The sequence below is a fragment of the Neolamprologus multifasciatus genome, chromosome 22, assembly GCF_963576455.1.
Source record: "Neolamprologus multifasciatus chromosome 22, fNeoMul1.2, whole genome shotgun sequence".
In the NCBI taxonomy this organism is placed as follows: Eukaryota; Metazoa; Chordata; class Actinopteri; order Cichliformes; family Cichlidae; genus Neolamprologus; species Neolamprologus multifasciatus.
The window spans coordinates 22,763,387-22,781,019 of NC_140459.1; the positions used below are offsets into that span (position 1 = coordinate 22,763,387).

Consider the following 17,633-nt stretch of genomic DNA (forward strand, 5'->3'; position numbering starts at 1 on the left):
CAAAACTGAATTGAATTGGATGCAAATAATACAGAAACCACGGGTGCTTTCTTACCAACAACGGTGTCATGTAGTGTAGACATTTTCTTCAACCCTTGCTGAATCTTTTGTCTCCCAGGCTGCAGTTTCAAGGAATCTAACAATGAGTCAAGCTTGAGCTTGAGAGTAAAACTAAAAGAGCAGCGAAAAAGCTACCTTTTGACGCCATATTTCAGCTAATGAATGCTGCTTGTTTAGGAGGATGACTAATCTTAGTGTAGCGGCGATGATGAGTACAGTCAATAAAGCCCAGGACTGTGGCAAAGCAAGCCATAAATTTCTGGGAGCACGATACGCTCGCTCAAGGTCTCACATTTTCCGTGTAAAATATGACTGTAAAACCTGCAGCTAAGTAAGTGGGCGTCTGTACCACGAGCTGACCCGAGAAAGATTGCGTAATGAAAACTCCTTCAAATCCCTGGGCATGCTGGCATGTGCATCTCCGTTCTGTGCTTGATTGTCTAATCTGATGCAATGCTGACGTGTGATTTGTTTTTAAAGAAATGATTCAATTAGATGAAAATGAAATCTGTTAATTGTCTTATTAAATACTTTCCCGGTGCACCATTTGCTCATTTTAGTTTCTTTTAAAAGCAAACAAACAGACCACACATGTGCACAGCAGTTATTTATTTTACCCACGGCTGTAACCTGCAACAGCGCAGACAGCACGTAAACAGGATTATTACTTTTTTCCCATTGGTTAAAAAAAAGGTATTTTGTTAAATGATCACGTTGAGAACAAAGCAGAAAACGAGCAAACGGGGAAAGAGTTTTTTTTCCCCCACCAAAGAGTTGATTCTCTAAAAGGCCAAATTAAAGGGCTGGTAGCAATGGGCGTTTGTGCAATCATGGCAGAGCCTCAACACACTTCCCAGGCATTCACACTTGCATGTGTGAGTGTGTGCGTGTGTGCCGGATAGGGAGGATATGCAACGTCTCTGTTCTTCCTTGGGTCAACTGCTTGATGGAGGCTAACGCGAGGAAATTTCACTTTTGCTCTCTGTAATCGAATACGGAGACACACAATCACATTCCGTGCAGATAATGTACCTTAGATACGCCACGTGTGTCAGCTCCTTTTCCATAAATGCAGCTGCTGCAAAAAAGATCCCATTGGGTAAGAAGTATCCAGATGGAGAAAAAAAAAGATCTGTGAAAGAAAAGATTGTTTCCCCCCGCCGAGGGAGTTGATTAAGACTTGCATTGGTGAAACTAAGCCTACAAATCCATTTGAACCAGACAGAACGGCCTGTACGCATGCCTCCACGTTTCTACCAGCTGAGATGAAACTGACTTAGATATGTTGTGTGATTTCACTAACTCTGAGAGACCGACTTAATGCCATTTCCAGGAATGCTCACCGCTTATGTGAGATGTTCACATATTTGTTAGATCAAGTGCATTTTATATGTGTGTGTGGAGTCTCATCTCCAAACCAGAACTTTTATTTACTTGGTTTGCTGCGCTGAACCATTAGCATTGTCAGCATGCGTTCAAAAGAAGATATACTTTTTTTTTTAAATTTCATGTTTTCCCCTCCTAATGTTCCCCTCTAATGAGCCAGTCCAAATTTGCTTCCTCCTGATTTTCTGAGATTATACACTAGATTTGACAGTCTGTTATCTGTTACCGCGCTGCGTGTGCTAAAACGTCTCGTCATGTTCTTTAAATTTCCTGCTACAAGGACTAAGCCAAGGAAATGTAGGCGTTTGTACTTTTATTTTGCCAGAGTCGTGTTTTGGATGTACTTGAGCTTTCCTGTATTTTTTTTTTTTTACTTTTCCTGAACATAAAAGTGAAATGTGGATGGTGATGAGTGCTTATTTACAACAGCTTTTAAATTCAGGTTTGATTTGCCCATGCAACCCATGGAGCCCTCATATATTTTGAGCTGTACCATGTAATCGAAAGGAGGTTAAGTACGATTAAAATGAAAAAAAAAAAATGTCTGTTATTTTTTTCAGACCCGTATGATGACGACCTGAAGGTGAAGACCCAAAGACCACGATCAGCTGACCAGCCAGGTGTGTTTCAGGCACAAACAGGTGAGTATTATGAGTGTGCAATGGTGCCCAGAGCCTGGAACGAAAGAAGACAACCTGACCTTTACAGGCTGTATGTCCCACTGAAAATCCTCAGTTTTCTATAAAACGGTTTTATAAATAATTATGTAAGGTGTACCTTTTTCTTTCCGGTGAGCAAACCTTCGGGCAGCTGCCACCTTTAATCATTCACTTGTGTGAGTTTGTGAAAGTGTGAAATTTTTGAGTCGGCGTGTGAAAATGGAAAAGACTGGAAAAAAAAAGAGTAAATTATTCAAAGACTGATCTATTAACCATGAGAATGTCACATGTATGTATGTATAATACATAATATAATACGAATCGGCCTTAAATATACAAGATATTCCATGTTGCATGCACATGCATTTCCATATTCATATATATGGCGTAGAGGAGGAAGTCCCTTAATAGGAGGGGAAACCCCTGGGTCTATCTTGTCCTCATCCTACCCTGTCTACCCCTCCCCACCCTTGCTTCTTCCCCATTCTTCTAGTCCTCTAGGCATCTGTGATGAGCTTAAGCCCTGACTCACAGCATGTTAATGAAGATGTAATGCGATTAACGGACATGCAATTAATTTGATTTCCTTCTTTGCCATGTGATGACGCCTCCATCAAAGGACACGGCGCTCATAAACAATTTACAAAGGGAGAAGTGGAGGGACTTGGCTCCTCGTTTTCGCTTTCAAGGGCGTTGCTCAGTGGAACAATGGGACCCTCTCCACAGCTGCCTGGAGAACTCCAAATTAGACTCCATCAAGTCTAAACACCTAATCTCATATGGGTGCTTAGAACACAGAGTTGAATATGTACACCCACAAACACACACGCACACAATTGCCTTTAGCGGTGAGATCATACGTGTTACCATAATTCCATTAATTAATTGAATCACCTTTAAAAAAAACTTTCCTGGAGCATGATCATCATCTTCATTAATATCCCGTCAAGATTTATTTACAATAACACTCTTAGTGTGAATAATTCAAGAAAAAAAGCTACATCGTGTCACCTTCATCACCTGTCACACATTCCCAAAAGTTTCTTTTTTTACTCCTTGTTAATTGCATAGGTTACAATTTTGTTTGTCTTTTTTTGTTGTGATGTTGCACCGGTGTCACTGCTTTCCAAAAGCAGATTTTGATGGGTTTTTTTGTTTGTTTGTTTTTTCATTTTTTACGGTAAACAGAACAGCAGAGGAATCCGAGAGCCGCTAAACAGCAATCGATAAAGCAAACATCTTTTAATGCTGGCGGTGCTTCTGTGAAAACTGGAAAAATATACTTGAAAATTGTCACACATCTCCAGTAATAGTTTCTGTATGCTCCATTTGTTGGGACATTTTAGGACTCCGTTATAAAGCGAGGAATTTATTGTAATTACCCTTTATGGAAATCCTTTTTCTTTTCCTTTATTGTTGGCTTTTTGCATTACAAGCCACTTTTACATAGCGGTATAAACTTTGAGCTGCAGAGCTGAGATCATCTTCTAGCTCTTCCTCGTCTCTTTTCTGTTTGACCTGAGGAGACACCAGAATCATGACACTCCTACAGAGCAGGCAGGGGCTTTTTTGTAGAAAGTGGGGTGGCGTGGGGTTACCAAGACCACTTGGAAATTGGCTGAAAATTTCATACTGCCTCTATAAAAATGCATTTGGAGACTTCAGCAATACATCCGTGTGAAGGCACCAAATTAAGCTGTGAGATAATAAAATGCAGTCTTGTTACAAATGTGAATACGTTTTATTTGAACGAGTGATAAAAGGAAAGAATGATTTCTCTTGTTATTCAACCTTAGCCGTGCATCTGACTCTCAGGATCATTAAAAACACTGTGCGTATATAACTATCCCCTCCATGTTCATCTCCATCTTGCTCCTTAGGTGACCCAGCAGCGGAGGAATGGTCGCAGTGGAGTGTGTGTTCTCTGACATGTGGGCAGGGCTGGCAAGTGAGGACCCGATCGTGTGTTTCTTCTCCCTATGGGACACTGTGCAGCGGTGCCCTGCGGGAAACACGCATGTGCAACAACACGGCCTCTTGCCCAGGTGAACCCGGAATCACAGGCTCAGGTGCGTTAACCGGCTGCCTTTGACCAGTGCCTGATTCACTTCTCCTGACTGCTTTATTTTTGCTCACAGCGAGAATGCGGTGGGTTACTTCGTTTTTCTGAGTGCTATTTGTCTGATGCTCAGCTTTACACAGTAGATAAACACGACATGGACTTCACACTATGACTTTTTTCTATGTTGAGTCTTTTTTTGTAAAAATGCTAGCAAAAAAAAACTGGTGTCCTCTCTCTTCAGTTCCGCATACACCCACCGCCTTTGTTTGGTACAGCAAAAAAATGTAGCTTTAACCCAACCTCACTCAACCATGCAGCGGTTTGTTTTTATTTTTCTTCTTTCTTTTCCTTTCACAAAAGCGTTAAGAAAACAGAAGAAAATAATGACAGTGTGAGGAAGGTAGGCAGTATACTCACAACACGGACACACACACGGCCGAAACACATCTAACCACGGTTTAGCTGAACAGAAGGAGAACGCCACTGTGTTATTTCAGTTCACAATGCAGGCAAAGCTGGAAGAGGGAGAAAGAGAAAAGGGGTGTCTGTGGTTGTGTGTGTGATGTGTGTGTGTGTTTGAGAAAGCGAGACAGACTGACAGCCTTGAGTTTGATGTCACCCAATCTATTAGACCTGCCACATCACTGAAGTTAATACTTCCTGGCCTCTCTATCTTTAGCTCTCCTCTGCTCTTCCACTCTTCATTTCTTTCCTTTCCCTTTTTCTTGTCTATATGTATCACCAAGTTGATCTTTCAGAGCATAATGAGCAGGCGAACTTTTGAAAATGTTTTAATTTTGCAGAGGAAACTAAGCCTGTCGAAGCAAATGTTGAATTCATCATTTCATGCAAAATAATCTGTGCTCACATTTCAGTGGCAAGCAAGGAAAATGTTCAAAAGTTGAAGTACGAGCGAGGATTTTTTTTCTCTTTTGTTTGTTTTTTCTTCACTTTCATTGAAATTGGTCTCATAATTTGCAGTGACACCTCCAAAATACCACTGAAATTACATTTTCATATGTGTACTACAAGAGTGGGTTTTTTTTAGCAACACAAAACCGCTCAATCAAGCAGGATGAAGTCACTTAAAGAATGAGTGTACACAGCTGCTACTGAACAATGCCAATTCTGTTTTGCTTTGATTGCCAGGCTTTAATATTGACTAGATGAAATTATGAATTTCTGCCTGTCCTGCATTGGTTTGATTTGCTTGATTAGAACAGAGGTGAAACCCTGTATGATCTGTATCTCTCTCGATGGCCCCTCTTGACGGCCCCTCCCCTAATCCACTGCTAATGCTGAGTGAAAAGTGTTGTGCCATACTGCAGATTCTGGTGTTGATCCTATACCAACTAAATATCTTTTTTATTGAACACAATTCACTAGACTTCATACTGCGCTTGCGAAGTATCGATACTGTCATTCTAGTATTAATCCTATATCAATACCAGTGTTGATATTGATACTATCGATACTGGGATCGAACTGCTGACTCTAACAAAAGTACAGTCAGCACACCCTCCTTTACTGTGTCAGGCATCCTCTCTCCAGTGTAGCCAGTTTCTTTCTTTCTTTCTTTTTTATATAGATTTAGTTCCATGCTTAAGGCCGTCTGGGATGGTGTTCTGGCATTGCGGTTAAACCCATGGCACAAGAATCAACAAACAGTAAACCTAGCAAATACCCTACAGTAGCCTTTTATCAGTTTGCAATAAGAAGGAAAAAATGTTTTGTGAATTTTGTGCATTCCTATTTTGTAAGCTAGGGGGTTGCTGTTCTGTAGTCTTGTTCTGCATTCAGTTTTACATAGAGCAGTCATTCCCATCTATGGCCCACCCAAAGTTTTAAACATAACTACTCAATACTTCTTGCCATTTTTCTTGCCTGTTGTTGAGATCTCAGTTATCAGTTCTCCTTTTGGTACCTAACATAATTAAAATCCCATGACTTTGATTTATTAATACTGAAACAGACTAAGTGATATATTATACCCACCTGTTGTGCTCCTACAGTGTAGTGCAGAGTTTTACTGAGGGTCTTTGAACGTGCTTTAATGTAGGAGCTGTGAGGCCTGTCAGTCTTTTCAGTTAACCTATAACAGAGAGTTTTGTGGGATCGCACAACTGTAATTGGTCGAGAGCTGGAGGGGGCGTTCTGTTGTTTTGGCCCATGCACAACAAGTGTACTATCCCAGGTGCAAGCGGGATTTGATACTGTCTGACATTTTTTTTTTAAATTTAATTAAAAAAACTATAATATTTGAAGTTACTTTTTTTTTTTTTAAATTAAAACTAAAATACGACTTACCACCTATACAGTAATAGTAAGGGACACCATTCATGTTTTCTGGTCAGTACACTTCAGTTTACTGCTAGCCCATATTAGCATTGCTTTTACGAATACAGTGAAGGTAGCTAAATGAACCTAGCCGTAGTTGATAATAACAGATTCTAGCCTTTTACCCAAAGTTGACCACATAAAGTAAAGTACATTTTGGCCTTACTTAAGTTTGTTTTTTGTTTTAAGTTCAGTTCTTTTAGCTTTTTGTATGCATGTTCGTGAGAGCTTTATCAGTGACGACTCCTCCTATCAGTGAAAGTATGTGGCACAGAATATACTACATGTGAGTAAAGACTCTGTGTTTACTGATGCATCTCAGACCCCCACTAGTTCCACCAATTCCAAAAAGAAAAAAGCCAGAGGAACATTTTTCCTCCCTGTCAGTGCATATGCTAATCTTGTTTTTATGCAAATTTGCCAGCCCGATTTGTATGTCTAAGTGCCTCATTTTCCATTCAGCGTCGATATTAATATCCTCAGCAGCTCCTTTGATGGGATATTGGTTGCTGTGTTATGTTCCGTTTATTATTTCATTTTCCGCCGCTCCTCTGATGTTTTCTGACGTGGTTCTGGAGGGGTTTAGGGGCACTCTAGGGATCGCCTGAATGGGATCACACCAATTTAAAATAGACGGGGAATGCGGGGGTGGTAGCAAAAAGACATAAAAGTCTTTAATAAACTTTGTGTGATTGACTTAAAAAAAATATATGTGTGTGTGTGTGTTTTTAAACTTTCCTCCTCTTCTTTTGTGGCGTAATATCTACACTCTTGCTTGATTTGGTAATCTATTTACTTTTGGATTCAAGCTGATATTTATGGTTTATGGCAGGCACACACATGCAAACACACAAATCAAGGATATAGTCAAATGGAATTAAAGTGTGACTTCCTACTTTTCTCCTAAACAAGTTAGTTTGCTTTGCTTTTTTTTAGTTGGTTTCCTTTTTTTAAAAAAAAGTACATGCCAGCATGAGTTTTCCCTTCCAGACCTACTGCACAGAAAACAACAGCCAGTTGTGCCAAAATATGTAATGCATTTATGTATGTCATCTATTCAATTCCATATACATTGACTTGCTTGTGCAAATATACAAAACACACAAGTATAAGTGAAAACATGCGCACTTGGTTTTTCCCAGAGTGACTTGAAATGGAGTGCAACGTGTAGACTTCAGTTGGTAGATGAGTTTGCCAGATTTCTGTCTTTCTTTCTTTCACCATTAATTTGTGTTTGGGTGTGGGTGTTGTATCAGTGTGGGTGGATATGTCTCTGGGCATATATCTATCTGCAACTGTGGAAGGCTGTGCAGTATGTGTGTGTATGTGTGTGACTGCAAAAGTTAGGGAACATCAAAGAAAAAAAGCTTGGACAGAAAGCAAATGGAGTGAAAATAGACTCTTTTTTTTTTTTTTTTTGGATAATTTTGGGTAAAACCTCTAAATTAAGGTGATACAGATAATCAATTTTAAATAATGGTCTTGCTCATGACAAAGCAAACTAGTTGGTAATTGGCATCACAAATTACATTTTCTTTTTTGTTTCTTTTTGTGGAATATGCAATGAAGTATAAGGATTTCGTGCCCCAAAGCATGCAAAGTGAAGTAGTACTCCCTACTCGTGTTCTGTTTTGCTATTGTTCATTTAGCATAGATTCACTGACATTTAAAACATGAAGTGGAACAACGGCGCATTGTGAATAAAGTATGTCCGGGTCAGTGCGCTGTCAAATGCAGCAACACCGCTTCCAGTAATCATTCAAGCAAGAGACTTAACGGGGTGTAGTCATGGTCTCATATCAGGCTTACAGCACAAACTTCACACATGTGCGCACATTCATACATATGTTTAAATTATGCATCCATGCGGTCCTCTGACAATAGATGAGATTGCTGGTAATTATGGTAATCCATAAGGACATTATGTGATGCATATGTCTAATTACACCATATGCATTGCAAAGGTAGAAATGGGAAAATTAAAAGTTGATATCTCAATACAGCACACAGCACTGTATGTGTAATAACGTCAAAGATTTTAAGGACATCTTTAGAAAACATGCATCTTTATTACCTGTAAGCTCATTATGGTTTGTTGTGTGAATGTATACTTGTGCATAACCATGCGTGTGCAAGCTTGCTTGCATTTGCATCATTTCATAACTTTTATTTCAGCTTGCTGCTGCAAATATGTTCCTTTGCACCTCCCTCTGTGACTTCAACATAGCAAAAAGGTCCCCTTTAAAGCCCTTAGTTAAACTAAAAGATGTGATGTATTTCAGTAATTTGGCCTGTGTTGCTTTGCTTATGATTCAAAATACCTCAAAATTTAACTGGTCAGGTGTTTAATACTTTCATCAGCCAGTTTGTGAGGATATTTCATCATGTTTTTTTGTTGTTGTTGTCCTCAATTCCAAATGACTTTTTTCTTTTATTGTATTTTTGTCCCAAAGCTGATTGAAGCTTGTTTTTAGGGGCCAGTTGATTGGTGTTGCATGGTCAGACTTCAGATACACTTGTACTGAATTTGACAGCTGGAGATTTAATTCTAATGAATAAATCATGTTTAACAAGCAATCCCATGTTGTTGTAGATGAAGATGGCAAGTAACAGCACAGAGCATTGTATTATGTTCTGCAGTCTGTTTGCTGCAGTCCTCTTAGAAGATTAAAAATGAGATAACTGTGTAAAAAATAGATTAAATGCTGGTTAGATATTACTCATATTAGCAAAATATATTCCATTCAATATTTTGATAGTAAGGGGTTGCTTGATTATTGATACAGAAATAGATCCCATGCCATACTTTACCTTTCAAATCAGTGACTACAAATTGCAATTTCAAATTAATCACAAAATTCACTTTCGACTCCAAAAAATCAAAAATGTGTTTCAGAGGAAAAGAAATAATACTGGGAATGGCTCAGAAGTCCCAATAATATTCAGTCCAAACACATCCAGTTGCAATACTGTGCAAAACCCACTCATAATTTCTTTATATGTCGCTTCTAAGGAGCCAGAATTTCTAATAATGTTTCCAAATGGCTCTTGAGCAGTAGGCTGGTGAATTACTTTTTGGTGAATTACTTGTACCCAGTGTTGGTCAAGTTACTTGAAAAAAGTAATCAGTAACTAATTACCGATTACTTCCCCAAAAAAGTAATCCCGTTACTTTACTGATTACTTATTTTCAAAAGTAATTAATTACTTAGTTACTTAGTTACCTTTTAAAAACACGATTTACAACCTGAATAGGTGATAAAGCAATAGATCTTTCAGCCCATTTCTACTTTTTCTGCATAATCCATCATACAAAATGTAATCAAATGGAAAAGTCTCTTTTTAAAACTTGTTTTATCAGTTTTAACCTTTTAACTTTATGCATCAAGCAAAAATTTAATTATATGCACCATTCTCTGACTGGAAGAAATTTGTTTAACATTTAAACTTATTTTCTGCACATTCCAGCACATAATTTTTTTGTGTGTGTGTTTACACTCACTCTTTCAAATAGATGCAAGTAAAACACAGCAGAAAATAAATAACATCAAAGACTAGGGGTCCTGTTGCTCTATTTTTACCTGTACAGCAGGAGTGGCGTAGGCGGAGGTTTACCCTGGTGCAGGTGTGCCACAGCGTTCAGTGGAAGAATCCGCGAGTTTCTCTGTGAATTTCCCATTACGTGGTAGCGCACTCGGTGCTTGTTTAGGGGTTTTTTTCACTGTAAAAAGAAGTTTTCTTCCCACGCACAACGGACACTAATGTTTTTGTCACTTTTTATGGAATTAAACTCAAAGTAAGGTCAGTACTTCCACGCTTTAAATGCTGCACGCTCATACTCTCTCCCGCACTCGATATATTATCCACTGTTGATCTGAGTGTCACAAACGTCACACTCGCTTACATCACTGTCATGGGACATTCTTGCAAAAAATCACGGTTTTAGTAACGTAGTAACGCAGCGTTCCTACGGGAAAGTAACGGTAATATAATTACCGTTTTTGCAATAGTAATCCCTTACTTTACGTGTTACCTGAAAAAAGTAATCAGATTTCAGTAACGTGTTACTGCCCATCTCTGCTTGTACCTGAGCATTTTCAGATGAATGTTGTTTGTTATGCAACTTAAAACTGACCCATGGATCACTTAAACATAAAAAAGGCATCTACTAACTGAATGAAGGATGAATCAGTGTTGTGTCTACACATCAACAGCCGGCTTACAAAGGACCAATTGCACATGACAATCGTACCTTTAGGCAATTTGTTGCCTTTGGCTTTTTTCATAATTAAAGAAATTGGAATAAATCTTTGCAACAGGTAGCGGGTAACAAAGTGTGACAGGCATAATTTGTATACCTGTAAATCTGGCCATGGTGTGCAGTGTATTTGTAAAAAAAAAAACAGAGGAAATTTGGACAAGTGGAGGCTAAAAAATGCCCCAAACAAACAAACAACAAAACAATCAAACAGAAATTGTATTTGCATCAGATGAACAGTATATGAAAGTTATGTCATTAAGAAAAAAAAATCCAGGAAAATTTTGACACAGGACTTAACAGATACATCTGGTCCTTCAGTTGGTTCACCAAAGCCTCATCAGAAATGAAAACATGTTAAAGATGGTCATGTATTAGTTCATGTACTAATAAACTGTGACTGGAAAGTGCGGCGCATTGTGCTGTGCATTATGAATAAATGACTGCTGTTTACCACAACCACTTTAGTGAGACTTAAAATCTAAAATAACAAAACCATAAATTATCCATTTATTCTGCTTAACTGAATTTGGGCCGTGGGAGCAGCCTAGGCAAGGAAGCCCAGACGTCCCTTTTGCCACCTCCTCAGGCTACTTGGGGGAAACACAGAGGAATTAGATATAATCTCTCCAGCAGGTCTACCCCGTGTCCTCCTCCCGGTAGGACATGCCTGTTTAGAACACCTTACCCAAGAGGCACCCACCTGAGCTGGCTCCCTTCGATGTTGAAAAGCAGCAGCTCAACTCTGAGCCCCTCTTGAATGAGTGAACTTCTCTCCTCATTGCTAAAGGAAAGCCCATCCACCCCTCAGAGAAAGTTATTTTCCACCGCTTTTATCTGCTGTCTTGTTCTTTCGTCTTTAAAGAAAAATGATAGTGTCAACAACAAAGATCAGGCTGAGATTAGCAGATTTATGGGGTTCCTCAGCAATGATGCTTCATCTGGTGCCAGATGGCTACATAACATTTAGGGCATAATAATTTACGTACATTGGGCATCAATTTAAATTTAAAACATTTAAATTAAATGACTGCTATGTTAGGTACCGACTAGTGACAATAGCAATGATTAAGTCTAGTGGACTAGTTATGGACATCCCTACTGCTAACAATTTAATACATTAACATTAGGTTAATGTTTACATTAGACTATTTGATGTATTTAGCTTCACAATTTACTAAATGCCTCTGATGAGTGTGAAGATCATTCTCAGGTGTTTTTAAAGCTGTACAGAAGTACTCAGTTCGAATAACTGTTTGTGCTTTTTTGTTTTGTTTTTTTATTTGTATACCAGCCCATTAGATAAGAGTTTCATAGCTACAAAGCTAAAATACCGGAATGACTGTGTGTGTAATTTTCAGGCATCAAGTTTCTTCATCACACTTGTGTAAGTTGCCTCTTAGACCAGGATTGGCTTGTAGTGCTTGTAACTACTTGTACTGTCACAAATCCTGCTCATGGGTACTCCCTTCGAACTCTGATATTTGGTGAGCATAAATAAACTTTCAAAGATAAATTGCAAAGCAGACTTTCAATGTCAGCTCTGCACATACATCATTCATTACATCGAAGCTCCAACATCCAAGAGAAGTAATATTTACCAGAACCCAGTCATGCAACTTGTCAACAAGGACCACTAATGAGCTTACTTAAAAAAAAACATGTCATTAAATTTGCAGCAAGAGAAGCACAAATGCTTACCAATGCTCTTTCCCACTCATGTATCCTATATGTATTTTATAGGGCAGCTTAAAGACATAGTAACACCACGTTTTTTTTTCTTCTAAATTTAAGAACTATTAACAGCTTTCCATATCTCTCATACTTTTTAATACCACCATCTTCTCCCTCCCTCTCTCTCAGCCATCTACTCTTCCTCTAAGCCATCGTTCACAGACGAGGCTTAATTATTTATCGGCATGATTTATTTAGCTTTGCTCAACACAGGACCAGCAATCTTCATCCTGCTGTCTCCAACTTTCTCGTCCTCCCTTCTCTGTCCCTCCCCTCCTCATCTCCTGCTTTCCATCTCTCTCCAGCATCGGTTCCTCTCTTTTTCTTCTGGCTCTTTCAGCACAGTTTAATCTCCTCTCACTGAACATTTCAAAATAACCTCATTTTCTTGGACTCATTTCGTACTTCGTATTCACCCAAACTTTGTGAGTCTCCAATCGTCTTCGCGTGTTCTTTCAATTTTTCTTATCATCTCCCACGTTTTTCATGTTCACCTGTTCTTATTCTCTTCCTATTAATCAGGCCTGACATTCATCTTTTCCTTCTTTGCAGCCTTCACTTTCTGTGTATTCTTTTTTTCCCCTATAATATCCATCATTCCATTATTATTCCCTCTAGTCTTAGGTGAGACATCTCCAAATGGTTTTAGTAATTAAATTTTGTGAATGTGTATGTGCGAAAGTGTGTTTCTTTTCTCTGACATGGCAGGTTCTAGGACTTTGGTCCAACTCCACTGTTTCTTTATTCTGTCTTTATTTATTTTGTTAAAACGCGTGATGGAGTGCAATAAAGAGAAAACATGGGGAAGGAAAAATGGGGAAAAAAGAAAAGCTTTTTAATGCTTGGGTGACTAAACCTTTAGGAAAAAGCATACACCATTTATTTCCTTGTCTTGATTCGAGCTGCATGACTTCAAATACCAGTGTCCATTCCTAACTTTCATTTGTTCATATTAGTAACATGTAAGTGCTGTTTCATACTCAGTCTGTCTTTTCCTTTGTAATTGGGTGGGTTTCCTGGAGGTCATAAGGTCACCTCCTTTGTGTTTTTTCTTCTTCTTTTTTTAAAGGAATGTGCTCATCATTTAATCTCTCGTTTTTCTCATTCTCAAACCCTCCTGCCTGCAATGGGATGCTCCATTCCCTCTCCTTCCTTTCCCCTCTCAACCCTCATCCCCATGTCGTGTCTTTTTGTACGTCATGTTTGTGGGTGTTCGCAGTGCATGGGCTGTGGGAGGAATGGTCGTCATGGAGTCTGTGCTCTGTGACCTGTGGGCGGGGCTCCAGGACACGAACCAGGAAGTGCATGGACGGCAGCGGGGCTGTAGCTTGTGGACGGCCTGAGGTTCAGACCAAACTCTGCAACATAGCAGTGTGTCCTGGTTAGTACCATCCCCATTAACATGATACACCAAGCCTCTCTCGCTCTCTTGCTGTATTAAACTTGACATTTTTTTTGCCTCTTCAAAGTTGCAAAAGTAGAACATTACCACATCACTGTCATAGCTCCTGAATTTCCATCCACTTGCCTGCATAGTTGATGTTCGTCTAACTGACTAAATGTCTCTCTTCGATTAAATCAAGCCAAAGTCTGCTTTGACATCATCAAAGCATCTAAATGGGAACAAACTGCTCAACTGTGATAGCACTGTGGATTTGTGGAGGCAATGTGTTTGTATTAGTTAACCACTTTGATTCAAAGTAAAGCTACTCAAAATACTGAATGGATCTTTCTGGCATTTTGTGTCCTTGACTTTGGTGATTGTTTTTTTTTCTCTGGAATGCCACCAAGCCTCGAGTAACAGTTGTGGTCTTGAATAAAACATCCTTACAAATCTTAAATGGAATATCCTGAAATTGGGGCAGACATTTATGTCACCCACATTTACACAACTCACAGTTTTTCAGAAGGCAGAGAGTACTTTGTGATGAAGTTCTGAAAGTTCATACACTTCTCTCAGCATCAGTTGCTAAACTAACGCTCCTGTCTCACAGGTCTAGAGATTAGTATGTAACCATTCGGCAACCATCAGTGCATATTTCATGACCAGTTGTCAAGTGGTTGCTTTAGGTTGCAAGCAGTCATTAGAAATTGATTGCAGTTGATTGCTGCACCAAATGCTTCCTTGGTGGTTGCTTTGGTTACCAACAGGTTGATGCAATTGCTAGTAGTTTCTATCAAACATGCCAACTTGTCTGAAAACTATGGGTGACTGCTGCAATCTGCAAGCTAACAAAGCACCACAAAGAGGTTTATGATGCAGTACTCTACTTGTAACAAGCTGTCACGTGCCAACAGCTAGCAACCACCAGCAATCACTTGTCAGCTAGTTGGGGATTTTTCCTAGAACTAGACATTACTAGGAGGGCAGTGCCAGCTTGTGCAAATGAGGCCTAGCATGGTAAACAATTTAAAAGGTCTGCTGAGGAGTAGCATGCTCAAAATGTCTTTGTTTGCATGCTAGCGTGCTGACCATCATGTTTTGCTCCTCTGAGCATCACAGTGACTGTGAGTATTAGTCTTGCTTTAACCAACACTTTTTCATAGAAATTCTGTTTGTAATTGAATTCACATGCAATGCTGTCACAAAGTTAATTGTATTCAGAGGCAGTTTTGTTTTGAATGTACAGCATGGAAATGTATGCACTGTATTAAAGTCAACTGGAGGCGGTTGGATTGATATTTTGGTGGATTAATTTGATTGTCAGTTAACATACTGAATGATTTGCACATTGCTAAAAGTAGAGATTTCAGTTCTGTCTACGTCTGTGGTTATCCATGGGAATTAAGTCCACATTTCCTTTCAAACTTTCACTTATAGAACGGTAGACTAGAAGTCTGTGTTGGACCGGTGTGCTTCTTCCACGGCTGACTAAGTTTAGATCGCCGAACAACCCGACCGTGTAACTCTTCTATAATTGTCTCCAAAACTATCTATTAAAACTACACTTTGTCAAAAACAGTTAAGACAGCATTTCGGCCCCAGCTAATAGGGCTGTTAAGGATAATCTGGCACAGACTGTCCAGTAGAAACATCTTCATCGGGTTGCCAGTGGAGTGAAGCCGGATTCTCCAGCAACTGAAGCCTTATTGCAGCACACTCTGAAAAAAACAGTGGGACAAGATAGGAGCAATAATTTCTGTAGCCTGTCACACTACAGGCTGTACCTTTGCCAGTACCTTTGTCAACTGAGACGTAAATATGTAAAAATAGGCTGTAGGTAAACTTTGGTTATGCATATTGTCTCTGTGCAGTTTTAATTTTCTATTCCAAGTGTCCCCTTTAGGGGAAAAAACACTTTGGAAACACTGACATTAAAAATGAATATTAATTTCAGCGATTAAATTTGCTCTGGCTTTTTGTTTCAGACTTTAAATGGATTCTGTGTTGGAGTAAAGGAATTAATGGATACACAGACATTAAAACATAAGACAGTTTATAACAAAAATGCTGTCAGCTTTCTGAATAATAACCTTTTTCTTCCTGAATTAATTTCAGTCCAAGTGAGAGTGTGTTTGCTTAGTGTGTAATCACTCACAGCCTGAGCAATTATCACAGTGTAAGTGCTTTTCATTTAAGACTGCTAAGGCAAAGAATTCTGTATCACTGTCCCCTGGACTTTGAATCCACATGCCTTTACATTTATGTGAGTGATACTGGAGCTAGAACCTTTTCATTCTTGCATCCTAAACAATATTTTTGGATATTTACTTGGTTTTTTTCTCTCTTTATTTTCAAAAGCAGAGGTTTTGCAAGGTTAATATTTAAATAAAACAAACTGTCCCCCTTGCCAGACAAAGAGGCTGCAAAGTTAAAAAGAAGGAACAGGGAGACATCGTAATCTAAAGTATGGCCTCCAGGATGTTTTGCCAAGCTGTTTTGGGAACAGTGATGGAAAGAGAGGGTTTGGGAGAAAGGGTGTCTTCCTGCGAGGCCTTAAGGAAATCTTTGTGTATGTGAATGTGAGAATCTATCACAACAGATTCAGCCTGCTTTTTGGAGTTCAAAGTCAATGGTCCTTTGAAATCATGAATACCAGCATAGGCCTTTTGGCACAAACAACCATGCATACAGACTAGAGCTTTGATGGATTGTGTGTGTGCGTGTGTGTGTGTGTGTGTGTGTGTGCGTGCGTGCGTGCGTGCATGCATGTCTGTGCACATGTGGGTGCATAGTTGTGTGTTTCCCTCGATAATTTGATCTCACTGCAAACCATATACTTAATCCTCACGCTATGTGCTGTTGCATGTCCTGTTGTGTTTATGCTACAGTATATTAAACCAATTTCTTACCTCTTCACAGTGGCTTGTCACTTAGGCAGTCACATGCTAAGCTAAGCTTACATATCAAACAAGTGCATATGTGGGCAGAACTGCAAATGTAAATGTGGCAGCTGTTGCATCATATGAAGACAATCAACGGGGTATTATTAAAGTCAGCAGACATTTTCATGGAAGTAATTCATTTGGTCATATCAGACCTTTTTGAGCTAACATCAAGTACTAAAAAAAAAACTGTGTAGGCAGAGAGCTGGCTGGAAATTGCCTTTAAGTTCTTTGACACCTCCTTTTCTTTTTCACAACGTTAACAGTTCAGTTCATAGCCAAACATATGCTGGGATTAATTGCTATGTCTTAATTACAGGCAAATTGATAGTTTCTCTCTTTGGCAAGGGCTCCCTCTTAATAGAGAGCTGCCATCCAGCTTTTTTAGTATCAGTGCCGATAAGCTGATTGTGCTTTGTGTGTTAACACAATGCTGAGATATATATAATAACAATCCTTACAAAGAAGTAACAGTTCAACAGAAAGACACGGACGGTCTGAAAATGTGTTGGTGTTTGTGTCGTTTTCTTTTTTTAAATGTTGTTTTAGAAATGTAACACTTCCATTAATCAGAGCAAATTCTAACAACATCACATTTGCAATGCTTTTCTAGGTCACACTTTATTTCCTTTATGTCATCTCCGCAACACAATGCAGACCCACGCCCGTTGGAACACAGTACAAGTGTCGCCCAGCGTGATTGACCACTTTACCAAGGAGAGCTGGCAATGCCTTCTCACTTGGGATAGCCAGACAAATACATTTACAGCACTGTACTTCACTTTCTCTGCTGCTTAATGCCCCGGAGTGT

The 17,633-nt window shown here is 39.2% G+C and overlaps 1 protein-coding gene across 25 annotated transcripts in view; it reads left to right on the plus strand.

The window, feature by feature from the left end:
* The window catches only part of adgrb2 (adhesion G protein-coupled receptor B2), a 265,546-nt gene that overhangs the window by 120,668 nt on the left and 127,245 nt on the right, over positions 1 to 17,633 (plus strand). For 21 of the 25 annotated variants that reach the window (XM_085147628.1, XM_085147623.1, XM_085147627.1 and 18 more), the window contains exons 3-5: positions 2,007 to 2,087; positions 3,986 to 4,174; positions 13,716 to 13,877. The exons of 1 other annotated variant lie outside the window; for it this stretch is intronic. In XM_085147628.1, the coding sequence (XP_085003754.1) occupies positions 2,007 to 2,087; positions 3,986 to 4,174; positions 13,716 to 13,877 (432 nt within the window). The remainder of the gene's footprint in view (positions 1 to 2,006; positions 2,088 to 3,985; positions 4,175 to 13,715; positions 13,878 to 17,633) is intronic. 3 more of the 25 variants (XM_085147629.1, XM_085147644.1, XM_085147626.1) reach the window with 2 other exon arrangements.